Below are 18,522 nucleotides of genomic sequence, written 5' to 3'. Positions count from 1 at the left end.
TAATCAACCCCTTATTTCTTTATAGGTTTTTGCAAAGAAGCCACATTCTCACTGACTTCTAAATATAATCACGGAGCATTGGCCTGTCGCTGCGATTGGGACGGATCGTTGAGTTTCGAATGCGAGAAATTTGGTGGCCAGTGCCCTTGTCGAGATAACGTGATAGGAAAACGATGCGATAACTGCAAAACTGGTTACTTTGGTTTTCCCAATTGCAGATCGTGTAATTGTTCTTCTACCGCTGTCTGTGATCCAAATACCGGTAAGATGACTCATCCATGTAATTCTGATACTATCGATTGAGTTGGAATTTAAATTTAATCGTGTTCCAGGTGACTGTATTTGTCCTCAAAATGTAATCGGCGAGAAATGCAATCAATGTCAAGCTTACACGTACGGTTTTGATCCAATTATCGGTTGCGAAGATTGTAATTGCGCGTATCAGGGTGTCGAAAATAATAATTTGCAGTGCGATTTGTTTACTGGAGCTTGCAAGTAAGATTCGTTATAGCTAATCATGTGTATTGAGTAGAATTCTGCTATGATTGTCTATTCTTTACACCTTCGTATTTATTTTATCGCCAGATGTATGAAGAATATCGAAGGAAGAACTTGCGACAGATGTGTGGCCGGATTCTACGCTTACCCACATTGTGTAAAATGTACCTGCGATTTAAGAGGAACCACTGATGAGATTTGTAATCAAGTGAGTCCATTTGCTGTTCATCTCTTGAAATTCGAGGTTCGACGATGTCGATTTACATTGTTTATTTGCTTTTTAGACGAACGCAGCCTGTTTGTGTAAATTGAACGTTCAAGGGGCAGCTTGCGACCTTTGCAAAGATGGTACGTTCAATTTACAACGCGACGATCCCGCCGGATGCACGAAATGTTTCTGTTTTGGTCGAACGTCCCGATGCTCCAGCTCAACATTGTTCTTATCCGCCGTAAATATATCATAAATTCACTCGTTATTTGAGCCCTCGAAATCAATACTCGATTTAACGAATACGTTTTGTTTTGTCCAATTTAGATAATTTCGTACGAAAACTGGACTCTGGCGAATGTGAATATTGAGAAAACGTTGGAATTCACCAAACTACCGACACCAGTTGACGTGAAAAACGGCGGAATATCTGTAAACATGGGTTACATTTTGGAAACCCCTTCGTATTTCATCGCTCCTGAAGCTTTTGTCGGTAATAAGCTATCTGCTTATGGAGGAAGTTTCAACTATACCGTACATTATACCAGCACTCCCGATAGTAAGCAATTTTCTCCCACGAATATGATTTAACGATGAGGAATGAAATAAATTGAAAATGGATAATTTTTTTTGTAGGAAGCGCCATCGCTGGTCCTGATTTGATTTTATTCAGTGATGCTAATACTTTTATTCAGTATACATCGGTTGCCCAACCGGATAGCAACGCGTATTTCCCGATTTCGGTGAAAATGGTCGAAACCGAATTCTTGAATCCGGCTTCCGAACCAGTTAGCCGTGAAGATTTTATGCTAATTTTGCAGAATTTGACGGCTATTTTTGTCAAGGCTTCGTACGTTGAAAGAGGAGATATCACCGAGTATGTTTCATTTATTTATTTATTTTTCTTCATTCTTATCTATGTTATTTTTTAAACTTCGGGATGATGGAAAATATTAATTTATGTGTATTTTCCCATAGACTGGTTGGAATATCTTTCGAAATCGGTGTACCTGAATATAGTCCTTCTTCTGGAATAGCCTTGGCGGTGGAGCAGTGTCATTGTCCTTCCAACTACGTCGGATTGAGTTGCGAAGAATGTGCTGACGGGTATTACAGATCTTCCACCGGTCTTTTTGGTGGTAATTGTATACCTTGCCAATGCAACGGACACGCTGCCACTTGCGATAAAGCGACTGGAGTTTGCATTGTGAGTATTATACCAGTGTTTTTCATGTCAGTTGTCACCGAGTTGAGTATTATTATGAAATTGGATCAATAATCGTGGTGATTGTTGTTTTTTTCAGGATTGTAAACATAATACCAAAGGAGATCATTGCGAGAAGTGCGAAATGGGATATTACGGAAATTCTACGGTCGGATCGCCGAATGATTGTTTGATCTGCGCGTGTCCTTTGCCGATACATTCCAACAAGTGAGTCTTTTTTGAAATTTATTTTTTTCGAGCATGCTTATTTTTGGGGGAAGGAAACTCAATACTATGATGTATTCAGTGTTACCAGCTCTGACGAATTTTTTCGTATTAGCAGTTTATATCGAGTGAATCGAAATTGTGAAGGGCTATGTGCGCTATGTGCCTTTTTTTAGACCACCCCTTCCCCCTTTCCCGGAGAATTGCGGTTTGCATAATATTTTTTTAAAATATATTTTTGGGCCCAATTTTCGCCACAAAAAAAGTCCTAAAATTGTGATATGGGCCATTGGACAGCTTTTATTTTGAGATAATTCTTTCTACATCACATTATAAGTATTAATTTATCGACGTGTTTTCAAGCATTTATGTACTTCAGACATGGATAAAGAAAATGAAATATTTTGAGGCTGATTTTTGTTCTCAGAGAATGCTCCTTATTCTCAAAATGTACCACTATAGGTAGCTTCAATTCAAAATCGAAATTGGCTCAATCAGTTTAACTAGATTTTATCGTCTCAAGTTGATTCCATTGACTTCGATCAACTATGTACTATGTAATTCATTCGAATTGTCAAAGTCTTGCTTTTTGCCAAAAATTGACAAAATCTCGCTTTCTCGGTCTAATTTTATTTTTTTTTCAAAAATTCCCTAAAAGTCCCGACGCTTTTTTTTTCTAAAATTGCCAAAAAAAACTTTTCTTTTGCTGAAATTTCAATTTTTTTCCATTTATTCAAGTGTTGCTTTTGTCAAAAATTTACAAAAATTTTCGCTTTTTAGAAAAATTGCCAATGATTGTCACTTTTTTCAAAAAATTCCAAAATATCCCTCTGTTTCTTCCAAAGTTATCAGAAATTCTTACTTTTTCCACCAAAACTGCAAAAAAATTGCCATAAAATCTTGATTCCTGCTAAAATTATCAAAATCGTGCTTCTTGCAAAAATTGACGAAAACTCGCGTAAAATTGTTGCAAAATGTCACCTGTTTTTCAAACTTTCCAAAAAGTCTCCCTGTTTTGACAAATTTTGTCTAAAATCCTAGCTTTTTGGCCGAAAATCGCCAAATGCCTTTCCTTTTGCTGAAATTGTCAAAATCTTGAGTTCTGCCAATAATTCTCCAAAATGGTTACTTTTTCGATCAAAATTTACAAAAAATTTTCGCGTTTCAGCAAAAAGGTCAATTTTTTTGAAAAAATTTCAAAAAGTCTCACATTTTTTCAAAAATTGTCCAAATACTGCTTTTTTGACAGAAATTTTGAAAAGAATATGTATTTTTTGGCCCTCAATTAGATAATTAACTAGTAAAAATGGTCCTACTTTTTTCTGAAATTGCCGTAGTCTTGCACTGTTGCTCTTGCTTTCGTACGAAATTCTCACTTTTTCACCAAAATTGCCAAAAGTATTTTTTATTTCAAGAGACGCCCAAATGTCTTGGTTTTTTTGGTCAGAAATTGCTAAAACGTATTTTGGTCAAAAATTAGCTTTTTGACCGAAATTGCAAAAATTCACTTCGTTGCCAAAAATTGCTAAAAAGTTGCAAAAATAGTCCAAAATTTTAAAATTATTAACCAAAATGTGTTTTTTGCGCCGCGCCGATGGATTCTGAAATTTGTGTGACGCTGACTTTTTAAAACTCGAAAAAAAAATCATTTGACTTTTTGACTTTAGGTAGGTATTTCAGGCTTTTGAAAATTTGAAAGAAGATCGAACGAGTTTTTTGAAAATTTGAAAGAAGATCGAACGAGTTTTTTGAAAATTTGAAAGAAGATCGAACGAGTTTTTTGAAAATTGAAAAAAAAAATTATCAACTTGCATTATGTCAAATTAAAAAAAAAAAAAATCACGATGAATTTTTGATATTAAGAGTAGGTATAAGTATATCAGATTTTTAAAAAATATTGGAAAATTATGAACGTTTTCTGGCATTTTGAAATTATGTTACACTTGGTCAGACTTTTGAGAACTTGAAAAAAAAGTTCATGAATTAAAACCTGGAAAAAAGTGAACAATTTTTAGAATAAAGTTTCAGTTTAAGTATGAAATTTCGCTGGCTTTGAGAACTTGGACCAAAACAGTGAATACAACAAACTTTCATAAATGATGTTCCGACATTTTGTCAGATTTTTCTTTTTATTTAAAATTGAACACTTCACCCCTCTCCCCACCCCCTCAATATAAACCTTCCATTTAAAGACGTCATTTTTTTCAAACTATGTTAAAATTTTTGATTTCCTGTATTCTTTCTTTAAAATTTTTTATTTTTTCATTTTCCTATAAATCTTCTTTAAAATGAAAGAATGTCAACTTGCATGAATTCCTCCTTCCCACTCTTGAAAGATTTGGAATCAAACTTGAGATTTACCATGTTATTCTCTCAACTCTTTCGTCCTTTAGGAGAATTTTGCAAAAATTGCTGACTGGAAGTACTGCTTTTGCATGTTGTACTGCTTGTTGGGCACCTGAAATTTTACTCTTGCGCGTATTTTATTGAAACGTAGGTACTAGGTAGAGTGTGTGTGTATGCGAGTAGAGATTATTTTAAGTGGTCAGCTCTACAGCTGCCTAAATAGCTGACTCATTGGTCTTTATCGTGTTGTTAGTTTAGTACAGAACGAATGGTCATTTCATTGGCCGTTCTGAGTTCTGTGCAGTCTGTAAAAATATTTTCCGTTTCCTGTGGCGGTTTCGTATCAATATTGCATTCCGATACGCGTTTTAAGATTGTACTATCGCGTTTACAAAGTGGTACAGAAATCGGTTTCGCATTCTGTAGTGTTATTGTGGTTGTGTGTAATTCGGCGAAGTTAAGACTTAAATCGGTTTTGTGTATCACGTCGAACGTTCGCTTTGATTAGCTTTTCTAATCTGCTATCTGCTGTGTTTAAATTTTGATATCGTGTATTCGAAATGTGGACGAAAATCGCGTTTGGTGCTGGAATATTCATCATGTTAGCTGTCATGCAAGAAAACAGATTGGAGCGCGAAAAAGAACTTGTGAATTTAAAGAAAGAAATGGAGGACTGGAAACGAAGTATTGATTCGGAGACGAAACAACATCTAAGACAAGACAAACTAGACCGCCAAGAAGAATACCTAGACTGGAAGCGGAATATCGCTGCAGAGGTGAAGAAACAAAGCATCGATGAAGTTTCCACATATCTTAGAAACGACAAATTAGACCATAGAGAAGAATTTTTGAATTTGAAGAAAGAAATGGAAGAATTGAAACGAAATATTGCCTCAGAGATGAATCAACAATATCGCGGCAGAGACAGGAATGATGATTCGAGAGTAGAAAGATACTACGGTTTCTGGGAAAGGATAATTCGTGGCTTGGGCTTCATAATAAAGTGGCTTACTTGATTGCATGCATTTTTACTCCGTTGGGATGTGTTTTTAGATATTATTTTGGAATTCGAATTGATTCGTTGTATTTTATTGGTGGATTTTCGATCAACTTGTGGAATCGGAATCGATTTTCAGATTAAGTTGCAATTTTTTTTATTTACGAGTACTTATGTTCGAATCAATTCTATTTTGTGTAGATTTCGAGACTAAATTTGTAAAATTTTTGTTATTTGAATTTTTTTGTGATTTTTAATGATTTTTGGATTTTGATTCGAGTTTCATTTCTGTTCAACGTGCACAAGTTTTTTCTCAGTTTTTTCCACCGTTTAATTAGTATTGTTCTTATGTAAGATGATCTAGTTGCCCATTTATTTCTTTGTCATTTTATAATTTTTTATGTAAGGTTTTGTCGCCTACTACGGCAAAAAAATAAAGGTATTTGTTTTTATTGCCTACTTGGTGAACTTTTTTTTGTTATTTTTTAAATGAAAAATATACAATGTGAAAGATACCGACATAGAAAAGGTGGTTTGCACGGTAGTCATTTGTACTAATAAAAGTGGCATACCAATGGCGATTTAGTTAATTAAAACGACATTTTGTAAACGATAGAAAACGGTACTAACCCGATGATATTAGGTAATTGAAGTAACTTTGTAACTTTTACTTGATTCTTTCAAAATTTTAGTTAGATGCTGAAGTTAATTTTTAAGAAAAAATTTCCGAAATTCAGTTTTCCCATGTAATGTCATGATCCTATATTTTGCGAAGAAAACAAAAAAAAATGTCTCGCGTTTTGTTAAAAATATCTACTAAAATAGTGACAAATACCGTCAATTTCGAAGTTATCAAAAAGCTTAGTTTATTGCTAAAAATTCAAGTTAACTCTGATTTCTCGTAAAAAAAAACTCCAGAGTCTCTTGTTTTTTTCTTCAAAAAATCACAAAAGTCTTACTTTTTTGAGAGGACTGTCAAAAATCGCCAAGAATTAATTTTTTTTTGCTACAATTTTGTAAGTCTTGCTTTATTTTTTTAAAAATTGAGTACTCTAAAGCTGCGAGCTTTTTTTTCCAAAAGAAACGTCCCGCTTTTCGCGAAAAGTTGCAACATGGTCCAGCTCTTTTGACAAAAATTTGCGAGAAAAATATTATTTTTTTGTCAATTTGCCAAAAATTTCCCGAAAGTCCCGCTTCTTTTTGCCGAAAATGTCCAAAAAAAGTACTGCTTTATGCGAAAATTGTGAAAGTCTTGCGTTTTGAAAAATATTTACTGTCTAATAGCAAAATTTCCAAAAAAAATTCAAGAAACCCAAGCTCTGCCTCTGCTAAAATTATTGTCGAAGTCTAACAAATTTCGCCTTTTGCCAAAAATTGCTAAAAGTTGTACTTTTTTGCAAAAAAAAAAGTCCAAAAAGTTTTACTCATCTTCAAAAGTTTGTGCTGATGTGTGGTTTTTTTCTTTTTGCCAGAAATTGCGAAATTCTCTCTTTGTTGCCTCGAATTGCAAAGATTTTTTCGAACTAAAAAGTTGTAAAATCAAGTGTTTGGCAAAAATTGCAAAAAAGTATAATTTTTTTGGCACTAATTACCAAAAAGTCCTGCTTTTGCTGAAATTATTGTAACAAGTTTCTATCGAGTTGAATTTTTTGATTTTTATTTAAAACGAAAAGTTCTGGTTTTTTCGGTGATTTTTTTCTGCATTGAAATGTTCTGACCATGTTTGTCACTTTTTTAGATACTTTTTTGATTGCTAAAGTTAATTACGAGCCCTGTGTGAATTGCATGAAAAATATGTAGGTACATAATATGTCTATTTAAAATCAAAAACGACTTAATCATGGGTCATTCCATGTCAATTCGAGCAAGAAGTGGTGGGGGGGGGGGTGAGGTCGGCGATTTTTTGAAATTTTTCTTGTGGAAATTGACCTCCCGAAGGGATGACCCATGGCCCAAATCGCATCCCTCAAGCCCTTTTTTAAAGGCTGTTAGGTGTTAGGGCGTGTCAAAGTTTTTAGTGAACTTGAAATAATCCCATTTCAGCAGTAGATTACTCGATAACCGCGATACCTATTTTATTTACTCGATTCAATTGCGTATTGCGCATCCTGTAGTGGGTAAAGATAACCACGCGTCTCTTCATGAGAATACCGGAAATAAAACCGGCTCCGAAACTCGAATGCTCGATAGTGTTTGATGTTTGATTTTTGATTTTGATATGTAGTTAGGATATCATAGAAGAAATCTCATGTTTTGTTACATGTTGTGAAAATTTTGTCCGAATAGTTCGAGTTCGGTTTGCAAAGGTATTGTGCCTTTAAATAGCTAGTTACATACTGTATTTTCTAAATGGATTAAAAGTTATCACTGGTAAGTAGAATTAAGTACATACCTTATTTTTTTTGTTTGGATTTGATTCCATCATCCTACTGATAAGGGAATTTCTTCGGCTCGAGAAACTCCGATCGGAATGAAAATTAGATTGGTCGATTTTTAAAGGTCCTTTTTAATCTATCCAAGTTTCGTTCCAATCGGGGATTCCGGAATCAAGAGTTTCCCTTACTAGTGAGTGCTGGATACGAGTTATGAAACCTATCCGTTATTAAGATGATCGATCATTTCCAGGGTTTTCATCAGTTCCTTTTGAAAATTGGCGAACTTGAAATGGAATCCGACCAGTCGCAAGAATCCTTCCCAGATTTCCATTTCATTCCCCGGACTCTGCAGGATATAGCGGCATCAAAATACGCGTTCATTACCTGGTGTAATTCCAGCGACCTTCCGCTCATCCTCCCAGCGAGTATTCGATCGATGATCAATGATAAGATCCAATCAATTAGTAAAGAGATCAAAAAATGGATTCACGATTCTAGATTGTTCATAGGCGAGAAACCACCTCCTGAAGTTATGATCAACTTTGTAGCTTTCGATTCCGCTGGCGGTATTTGCTCTAGAAGAACAATCAAAAATTTACTCATGTCGAATTTGCGCCGATTCGATTTAGAGAGAAAGTTCGAAATCGCTTGTTCGTATTGCATCGAGGAGTATATTGAACATTTGTGGCCGTCGGTCAAAGATGATAAGCGATTCCGTAAACGCAGTTTTAGCGTCCCTGATCATTATCAGCGCGTCGATTTGATGGATTATTGGTGTTCTCGTATGAGAGGCGAATTGAAGAAAGGTTACGGACCGGAACAAAAATCGCCTGAATGGTATACGCTTTCCAGCCTGCTTTCTGACATTGAGTTTTATGTGAGAAACTGGTTAGAAATCGAGTACTTTTGGAGTAAGTTGAACACGCAAGAAAAAAGTTCCCTCCTAGACAAAATTTGGATTGCGCAAGAAAAATGTCACTTCGAATACGAAAGATGGATGAAGGAAGATCCTACAAAACACACATCTCGTTTAATAATAATGAACTCGAATGATACGGTGCTGAAAAATTTCGTGAGATCAAAATGGTTTCTATTTATTGTATATTTTGCCATAGATGACGTCTACTGCCAGTATGCTTTACAGCTTTGGAACTACGGAAAGAATTCAATCGTTGAGGGTGCCACGTTTTCGTACGAAATTTTATTGCCGTTATCGAAAGTGGCTTATAAGTGCGAATATTCGAGGTATGCAGCGATCATACTCAAAGAAATATGGCTTTCTGCTCCTGATCATTTGAAAGATTACATTACTTCGGAAGAGGACGACGATCATGTTGTGAATTTGTTCGCAGCATGTTTAGATAATGCGTATGGTCCCCTTTTTGGTCGCGATTTTGGTTTCTTGATCGAACTACTAAAAGATGCTAACTATGGAATTGGGCAAAAAATGTGGCGCGAATGGTGGCTAACTTTGACTCGTCTCGCCAAGACCTCAGATCTGCATGAATTGATGCCGTTGTGTTTTAACAATGTAAACGATGTTGTCAAGTTTAAAACAAACGAAATGTTAGATTACGGATTAATGCGACATAATTTCGCGGATTTCTTGAAATCGGAATTGTTCGAAGAGCTGTCCGAGTACCTGATGTTTTGTTGTTCGGATGCTGACGACGATAAACAAGCACGTATTGTAAGAACAAGAATAATTAATCGAAACTTGAGCTGGATCATTGGGCGTAAGTCTGATTTCTATTTAAGTAAATGTTTTCAATTTTTCGATGGTTGTTTTACATTGGAAGAAGCAGCCGAATTGCTAGAATGTCACCTTCCTGATAAAGAGACCGGTCTGTTGTCATTTTGGATTTCATTCAGCTGTTTTGAAATATTCGACAGATTACTGCGTTGTTTGAAGTTTCCTGATCAACGATTGATGGAATTGAAGCGATTTTTCAAGGAAAGAGTCCGGCATGTTTTGACGTTCGGTAATTTCAAAGCATTATCCGTGGACGATTGGGATAAATTTCTGAAATGGTGTGACTTTAGTCCAAAAGAATTATCTGAATTGAGATGTAACATTCGGATGGATAATCTGTTCGAAAATTTTCTGATCAATATGTACAAATTTTGGGTGGCTTGGCAGAAGTGCCCTGATTCTTTTGTCGCTGTGTGTTTTGAAGAAATTGGTTTTCATTCGATCGAAGGATTTTTACGTTGGTATTTTGGAAGTGAACAAGCTGCGCAGGAGTATAAATCGCGTAAAAGGAATGATCACCGGAATAGCGAGGCGATGAAATTGTTTTTGAAAGCAGATAAAAAGGATCGATTATATTTTGATTGTTGGTTTACCCAGTTGTAGTTCGTGAGCTGTCTCGTCTGCTAATTATTTTGATAAAGTAAGTACGGATGTACGGAATTGATATAAATTTGAAAAACGATGTAAAAGTAAAATAAGTGTCGTTGATATGTGGCTACAATTTTTTTTTGTCATTGAGATATTCAATTTATTGAGATATTGTTCATGTTCAGATCATTTTTTAGTAGGTAGAATTTTCTTGTGTTTTTTGAATCTACCAATTTCTGTAATTTTTTCAGCATTTTTTTTCATTGTTGTTTTTTTTCTAAATTCAAAAAGAATCTGCAACATTTAAAATAATTATTTTAGTTTTTCGCAATTTGAATCAATTTATTTGTATCTATGATTGTATTTTTATTTTGTTGTATCATTTCGTAGGCTGCCTTACATTTGTTTGAATACATAGATAGGTTAGGTATAATATTTTGAATTTATTATCGCGATTTGTTTTCAACGCAGATACGTACATAATTTTTAAGGTTGTAAAATATTGCTGAAGGAGCAGAATTTTTGGATTTATCGTAAATAAATTTATATGGTTTCAATTTTGTATCTTTTTGTAATAAACGCCCTTTTTTTGAAGAGGAGGAAATTGGGGAATACGAAAATTCATTCTTCGTAGTATTTTGAAAAAATTCATTGCGAAATTCCCAATTTGGAAACTGGCAACTTTGATTCATATTTTCTAACTTTTCAAGACTTTTCATTCCCAAAGGGAAAATATCAAACCAAATTGGGAAGAAACTCGTTCCTTTGTAGTTTTCGCAGGTCTCCTACTCAGGTAATTTTCAAGTACTTAACCACATTGCTAAAGTTTCTTTTTTTTTTTTTTTTTAATTTCAAAATCCAATCTTTCCAAATCTCGACCCTAATTCGTGAAAAAACATGTCTTGCTTTTGGCTAGAAATACCAAAATAGTAAGTATAACTAATCCCACATTTTTCAAAACTTTGCCCAAAAGCCACCTTTCTTTTTAAAAATTGCGGGTTCTCGCAATAAATTCTGAAACGTCTCATTTCTTCTGAAAATAAGATTGGAAAAGTCTCGCTTTCCTGACTGAATCGTCAAAGACTACCAAAATTACAAAAAAGTATCGCTTCGTACAAAAATTGCTAAAAAATTCAACTTTTTGCAAAAAATTAACTACATATCGCTCTTGCGAAATTGCTGAAAAATCATAGTTCTTCATCCCAAACTTAAGCATGCAAAAACTTTTTTGCCAAAAATCACCAAAACGTTCAATTTTTACCAAAAATTACCAATGTATCGCACTTCAACAATAATTTCTCAAAAGGTACTGCTTTTTGTAAAAATTAAAGACGTTTTGGATTTCGCAAATTTGCTGTCGAATGCTAAAAATTGCTAACAAGGCCTGCCTTTCGCTAAAATTATCGTCAAAGACTTTGTCTTCTGCCAAAAGTATCAAAAAGTATCGCCTTTTGCGCAGATTGCCAAAAAGTCTCATTTTTTGTCAATTGCTTGAATTGCTCAAGTTTTTTTTTGAAAAAAATTCCAACAAGTTTCACTTTTTTTTGTACAAATAGTTGTGGGTTATTCCACGCCAAATCGGCGGATTTTTGCACGAGGGGACTTCGATTTTTTTCAAAATTAGATCATGTTTAGAAGTCATCAAACGATGACGAATGATGAAAACCGGACATTTTTCGATTTTTTTTGGCGGAGCTGTGGAGTTTCAAAGTTCTCTAAAATGGCCGAAAATGGAAAATTTCGATTGCAAATTGCTCCGGTTGTACGTGGTATAGAATTTTGAACTTTTTTTCAAATTGCATGTACTTTGAGAGGGTAATTGTAAAGAGGTTTAGGTAATCGACGAATCATGTCAAAATCAGTGTTGCCACTTTCAAAAACCTAAAAAAATCGATTTAAAAACTTATAATTTAAATATAACCGTGATGTCCCCCCAAGTGAAAATTCTGAAAAAATTCTCAGTTTTAGTCCTTGTCATGTAGAATAACAGATCAAAAAATTAAACTGGCATTTTTTTTTTCATTTTCGAGAGAAAAGATCACAAGTTTGGCACTTATTGAAAAAGTACCATCAGAATCAGAAACCTAAATAATGAAAATTTTTGCAGTTTTGAGATCTTTTACCAAAGTGTAGGTGAACATTTTGAAAAAAATTTCCCTCCCTCGCAATTTCTCAACAAATTGACGATGAATTTTCATGCTGAAATCGTTGACAAGGCTACAGCCTCTTCGAATGAACCGATTTTCTTGAGATTTCGCACAGTAATAGCAATCATGATGTAAATGACCCTTTTTATGGTACAACGAAAAATTTTAATGGGGGGGGGAGGTTATGAGGGAAAGAAATTTTCAAATTAAGAAAAAGGAGATCAAAAATGATTTTTTTATAAAATGGCATTATATTTCGAAATAACACGCCAATTTACACCACTGATGTACAAAATTGAACTCATATATATATATATCGGTTTAATAGTTTTCTCTTGACACGAACATTTGTGATTTCAAAAATTGCCTCAAAATGCCAATTTCGGATATTTCTGTCTACGTTATTTTTCACCGTAAAAATCTTGTAAAAATATCAAATTAGAGCTCTCGTTGAGGTGAATAACATATTAAAAATTCAGAATCATACGTTAATTTTCTACCATTTTCTAATGGGAAACTCCTGGTCCCACTTGACCCATCCGTCTGTTCCACTGGAACACATCATCGGGTCAAGTGGAACGAAAAAAGTTGGTTCAAAAAAAAATTCTGTTTTGTAGCCTAACTAAGGATTGGACTACTCAACAAAATATTTACGGCGTCTCAAAGTTGAAACAGGTAGTCACAATTTTCGTTCAGTGGCAAAATTTTTCCAATAGGTATGTATTACTTGCAAAATCATAGCCAGAAAAATGGTATTTCTCGTAAATTCACAGACAAATTAGGGGGAGGGAGAATTTTTCATATGTATGTCCGTCGATATGTACCTAGTACCTACTTCAAAAATGCAGAAAATTTAATTTTTCAAGTTTCTGATGGTATTTTTGCAATAAATGCCATACTTGTACTTTTTTTTCGCGAAAATGAAAAAAAATGCCAGTCCAATTTTTTGATGTTATTCTATACATGAAAAGGACTAGAACTGAGAATTTTTTGGGAATTTTTACTCGCAAACATCGTGATTATATTCAAATTATAAGTTTTTGAGTCGATTTTTTCAAGTTTTTGAAAGTGGCAACACTAAAAGTACGTAAAGGATGAACCAAAACTAAGGAGTCCAATAATTGGAAAAAAAACTCTCTCCTTATTTTTAAGCTTTAATGCTTTATATTGCAAAGATCTTTTCAAAAAGTACAACTTTTCATCATCAGGCAAGAGCACGCAAGGGACGCAAATTTCCCTAAAGGCCTGAACCAAACTGGAATTTTTTAAATGAATTTTTCTCGCCGACATATTTATGGTTTTTTTCATCGCTACTGATTAACAGACCAAATTGACGCAGAGAGCTGACATTTTAAAATTAATAATATTTATACTTTGGGATACAGTTTCAAAAAAATGAAATAAAATGTTATTGTATCATACAAATAAAAAAATTTACACGCATCCGCGAATATTTTTCATTTTGCTCTTGCCTGATGATGAAAAGTTGTACTTTTTGAAAAGATCTTTGCAATATAAAGCTTAAAAATAAGGAGAGTTTTTTCTTTTCCAACTCTCAAAGTACGTACTATAATTTGAGACTCCTCATGTAAAAATCCGCCGAATTGGCATGGATATGGAATGACCATTATAATAGCCTAAGAAAATTAGCATTGAATAGGGAAACGCTGCTGTACAAGCTAAATTTTGGTATACTAGCCCATTTTTGTACCCAGAACACGAATCCGTGGAGTCCCCACCTGTCCCTAGCGAGCTTCTCCCCAATTGTGGATTTTAGCCCCCCAAATGAGGTTTTTCGCCCCTATGTCCCCAAATTATGGTCCTGTCCTAGCCCAAAAATGGGGTTTATAAAAGTTGTTCTAAATCAAATTTCCTATCACATGAGCTATGAACCAACTTCGTCCCCCCAAGGGGGGTGGACCTACAGTCCATAATAAGAAAATTAGCATTGAAGGGGGAAATGCGCGGGGGTAAGCTGAATTTTGGTATACTGGCTTTTTTTTGTACCCTGAACACGAATCCGTGGAGTCCCGACCTGTCCCAAGTGAAGTTTCCCCCAATTGTGTATTTTAGCCCCCCAAATGAAAGTTTTCTGACGTTTTTCACCCCTACCACCCCAAATTGCGGTCCTAGCCCAAAAACAAGGCGTAAAAGTTGTTCTACGTCAAATTTCCAATCAGTTGACCTATGAACCAACTTCGTCCCCCAAGGGGGGTGGAGCTAGACTCAGTCAAATATAGGTGGGTTTTTGAATATGAGTCATTGATAATACATTTGATAGGGATGAAATAGTAAGTAGGAGGGTTCGGGGCACCCCCACTCGAATCTTTTGAGGTCATAATTTATTTTTGTACGGTTTTGTGAGGTCAAAACTGATGTGAAGAACCTAACTATGACTCATATTCAAAAACCCCCTGTATTTGATTGAGTCTAGCTCCACCCCCCTTGGGGGGACGAAGTTGGTTCATAGCTCATCTGATAGGAAATTTGATTTAGAACAACTTTTATAGGTCCCATTTTTGGGCTAGGACCATAATTTGGGGACATAGGGGCGAAAAACCTCATTGGGGGCTAAAATCCACAATTGGGGGAGAAGCTCGCTAGGGACAGGTGGGGACTCCACGGATTCGTGTTCTGGGTACAAAAATGGGCTAGTATACCAAAATTCAGCTTGTATGGCAGCGTTTCCCTATGAACCCCCTTTTTTTGGCTAATTTTCTTAGGCTATAATCCTTTCAAGGAGGTACGTAGTTTTTATCGTCCCAAGTCGATTCCATTGATTCGATCAACCAACTACCACTTCAATCTTCATTCGGCTGAATCAATTTTTCATTAAAAAAATTTATGGAATTGAATCAATAGCACTAATTTTTGCTGGACGCCTGGACGAGTGGAATGTTACCAGAGGCCGATTCAATGCGCAATGCGCATCCTGTAGTGAGTAAAGAGAACCACATCACGTCTCTTCGTCTTCAGCCGAAAAATGAAACCGGCTTCGCAGGCGAAGCTCGAATACTATGCTCGGTAGTGTTTGATTTCGATAGTAGGATATTATGATAAGAATTTCGTGCGAATAATTCGAGTTCGGTTTGCATAGACATTTTGTGCCTTTAAATAGCTAGTTACATACTGTATTTTTCAATGAATTGATAAGTTTATCATTGGTAAGTAAAAGTACCTTATTTTTTGTTCGGATTTGGATCCATCATCCTACTGATGAGGAAATTTCTCTGACTCAGGAAACTCCGATCGGCACGAAAGTTAGATAGATCGATTTTTACAGGTCTTTTTAAATCTATTCTATCCGAAAATTTGTTCCAATCGGAGATTCCGGAATCAAGAGTTTTCCTTACTAGTGAGTGTTGGATACGAGTTAAGTATGAAAAATTTACCCATCCGTTATTAAGAAGATCAATCATTTCATTTCCAGGGTTTTCATTCGCAGTTCTTTTTGAAAATTGGCGAACTCAAAATGGAATCCGACCAGTCGCAAGAATCCTTTCCAGTTTTCCATTTCATTCCACGGACTCTGCAAGACATAGCTGCATCAAAATACGCGTTCATTAGTTGGTGTAATTCCAGCAACCTTTCACATCATATCCCGGCGAGCATTCGGTCGATGATCAAGGATAAGATCCAATCAATTAGTAATGAGATCAAAAAATGGATTAAGGATTCTAGATTGTTCATAGGCGAGAAACCACCTCCTGAAGTTATGATCAACTTTGTAGCTTTCGATTCCGCTGGCGGTATTTGCTCTAGAAGAACAGTGAAAAATTTACTCATGTCGAATGTGCGGCGATTCGATTTAGAGAGACAGTTCCACATCGCTTGTTCGTATTGCATTGAGGAAGATATTGAGCGTTTGTGGCCGTCGGTCAAAGAGCGATTCCGTGAATGCCAATTTAGCGTAACTGATCGTTATCAATATCAACGCGTCGATTTGATGAATTATTGGTGTTCCCGCATGAGAGGCGAATTGAAGAAAGTCTACGGACCGGAACAAAAATCTCCCGAATGGTATACGCTTTCCGGTCTGCTTTCTGACGTTGAGTTTTATGTGAGAAACTGGTTAGAAATTGAGTACTTTTGGAGTAAGTTGAACACGCAAGAAAAAAGTTCCCTCGTAGACCAAATTTGGATTGAGCAAGAAAAATATCACTTTGAATACGAAAGTTGGATGAAGCAAGATCCTACAAAACACACATCTCGTTTAATAATAATGAACTCGAATGATACGGTGCTGAGAAATTTTGTGAGATCAAAATGGTTTCTATTTATTGTATATTTTGCCATAGATGACGTCTACTGCCAATATGCTTTACAGCTTTGGAACTACGGAAAAAGTTCAATCGTCGAGGGTGCCACGTTCTCGTACGAAATTTTATTGCCTTTATCGAAAGTGGCATATAAGTGCGAATATTCGAGGTATGCGGCGATCATACTCAAAGAAATATGGCTTTCTGCTCCGGATCATTTGAAAGAGTATGTTACTTCAGACGAGGACTACGATCATGTTAAAAACTTGTTCGCAGCATGTTTAGGTAATGCATATTGTCCCCATTTTGGTCGCGATTTTGGTTTTTTGATAGAACTACTAAAATATGCTGACTATGGAATCGGGCAAAAAATGTGGAGCAATTGGTGGCTAACTTTGATTCGTCTCGCCAAGACCTCAGATCTGTGTGAATTGATGCCGTTGTGTTTTGACAGTGTAAACGATATTGTCAAGTTTAAAAAAACTGAAATGTTAAATTACGGATTAATGCGACATAGTTTCGAGGAATTCTTGGAATCTGAATCGTTCGAAGAGCTATCTGAGTACCTGACGTTTTGTTGTTCAGATGCTGACGACGATAAACAAGCACGTATTGTAAGAACAAGAATAATTAATCGAAACTTGAGCTGGATCATTGGGCGTAAGCCTGATTTTAATTTGAGTAAATGTTTTCAATTTTTCGATGGTTGTTTTACATTGGAAGAAGTAGCCGAATTGCTGGAATGTCACCTTCCAGATAAAGAGACCGGTCTGTTGTCATTTTGGATTTCATTCAGCTGTTTTGAAACATTCGAAAGATTACTGCGTTGTTTGATGTTTTCTGATCAACGATTGATGGAATTGAAGCGATTTTTCAAGGAAAGATGTCGGCATGTTTTGACGTTGGGTAATTTTCATTTATTATGCGTGGACGATTGGAATAATTTTCTGAAATGGTGTGACTTCAGTCAGAAAGAATTATCCGAATTAAGATGTAGTATTCAGATAGATAATCTCTTGGAAAATTTGCTGACCAACGTGTACAAGTTTTTGGTGGCTAGGCGGAACGGTGATGATTCTTTTGTTGCTGTGTGTTTTGAAGGGATTAGTTTCCATTCGATTGATGGATTTTTACTTTGGTATTTCGGGAGTGAACAAGCTGTGCAGGAGTACAAATCGCGTAAAAGGAATGATCTCGAGAATAGCGAGGCGATGAAATTTTTGAAAACAGATAAAATGGTTCGTTTATTATTTGATAGTTGGTTTAGACAGGATGTAAGTACATATTTGAAAAATGATGTAAAAGTAAAATACGTGTCGTAAATACGTAGCTACAATTTTTATTTGTCATTGAGTTATTCAATTTAATGAGATGTTGATCATTTTCAGATCATTTTTTAGTAGAATTTTCTTGTGTTTTTTTTTTTTTTTTGAAAGAATAAAATTCCACCAATTTCTGTAATCTTTTCAGCATTTTGTTTCATTGTTCTTTTTTTTTGTTTTAATTCAAAAAAGAATCTGAAACATTTGAAATAAGTATAACTATTTTAGTTTTACGCAATTTGAATCGATTTATTTATATGATTATATTTTTATTTTGTTTATTATTTCGTAGGCTGCCTTACATTTGTTTGAATAGATAGGTTAGGTATAATATTTTGAATTTATTATCCGCGCGATTAATTGTTTTCAACGCAAATACTTACAGAATTTTTAAGGTTGTAAAATATTGCTGATGGAGCAGAATTTTTGGATTTATCGTAAATAAATTTGTATGGTTTCTTGAGTAACTTTTTGTAACAAATGCCTTTTTTTTTTGAGGAGGAGGAGGAGGAAATTGGGAAATACGAAAATCCTTCCTTCGTAGTATTTTGAAAAAATTTATTGCGAAATTCTCAATTTTTGAAAACTCAACTTTGATTC

At 35.1% G+C, this 18,522-nt stretch overlaps 3 protein-coding genes across 3 annotated transcripts in view; all 3 read left to right on the top strand.

Annotated features, from left to right (window-relative positions):
• The window catches only part of LanA (laminin subunit alpha), a 112,315-nt gene that overhangs the window by 22,423 nt on the left and 71,370 nt on the right, over positions 1-18,522 (top strand). Inside the window, exons 23-30 of the mRNA XM_065362157.1 lie at positions 26-262; positions 333-495; positions 586-706; positions 783-947; positions 1,034-1,265; positions 1,343-1,583; positions 1,685-1,913; positions 2,011-2,138. Of these exons, the coding sequence (XP_065218229.1) occupies positions 26-262; positions 333-495; positions 586-706; positions 783-947; positions 1,034-1,265; positions 1,343-1,583; positions 1,685-1,913; positions 2,011-2,138 (1,516 nt within the window). The remainder of the gene's footprint in view (positions 1-25; positions 263-332; positions 496-585; positions 707-782; positions 948-1,033; positions 1,266-1,342; positions 1,584-1,684; positions 1,914-2,010; positions 2,139-18,522) is intronic.
• On the top strand, positions 7,555-10,751 carry LOC135844064 (uncharacterized). Its single transcript, XM_065362161.1, has 2 exons — positions 7,555-7,848; positions 8,104-10,751. The coding sequence occupies exon 2, from the start codon at positions 8,143-8,145 to the stop codon at positions 10,207-10,209; it is 2,067 nt and encodes a 688-aa protein (XP_065218233.1). The 5' UTR covers positions 7,555-7,848; positions 8,104-8,142; the 3' UTR covers positions 10,210-10,751.
• LOC135844063 (uncharacterized) lies at positions 15,251-18,389 on the top strand. The gene is made up of 2 exons (XM_065362160.1): positions 15,251-15,505; positions 15,772-18,389. The coding sequence occupies exon 2, from the start codon at positions 15,814-15,816 to the stop codon at positions 17,920-17,922; it is 2,109 nt and encodes a 702-aa protein (XP_065218232.1). The 5' UTR covers positions 15,251-15,505; positions 15,772-15,813; the 3' UTR covers positions 17,923-18,389.

This window comes from Planococcus citri, chromosome 4 (assembly GCF_950023065.1).
Source record: "Planococcus citri chromosome 4, ihPlaCitr1.1, whole genome shotgun sequence".
NCBI lineage: Eukaryota > Metazoa > Arthropoda > Insecta > Hemiptera > Pseudococcidae > Planococcus > Planococcus citri.
This window is presented reverse-complemented; position numbering and strand designations above follow the sequence as displayed.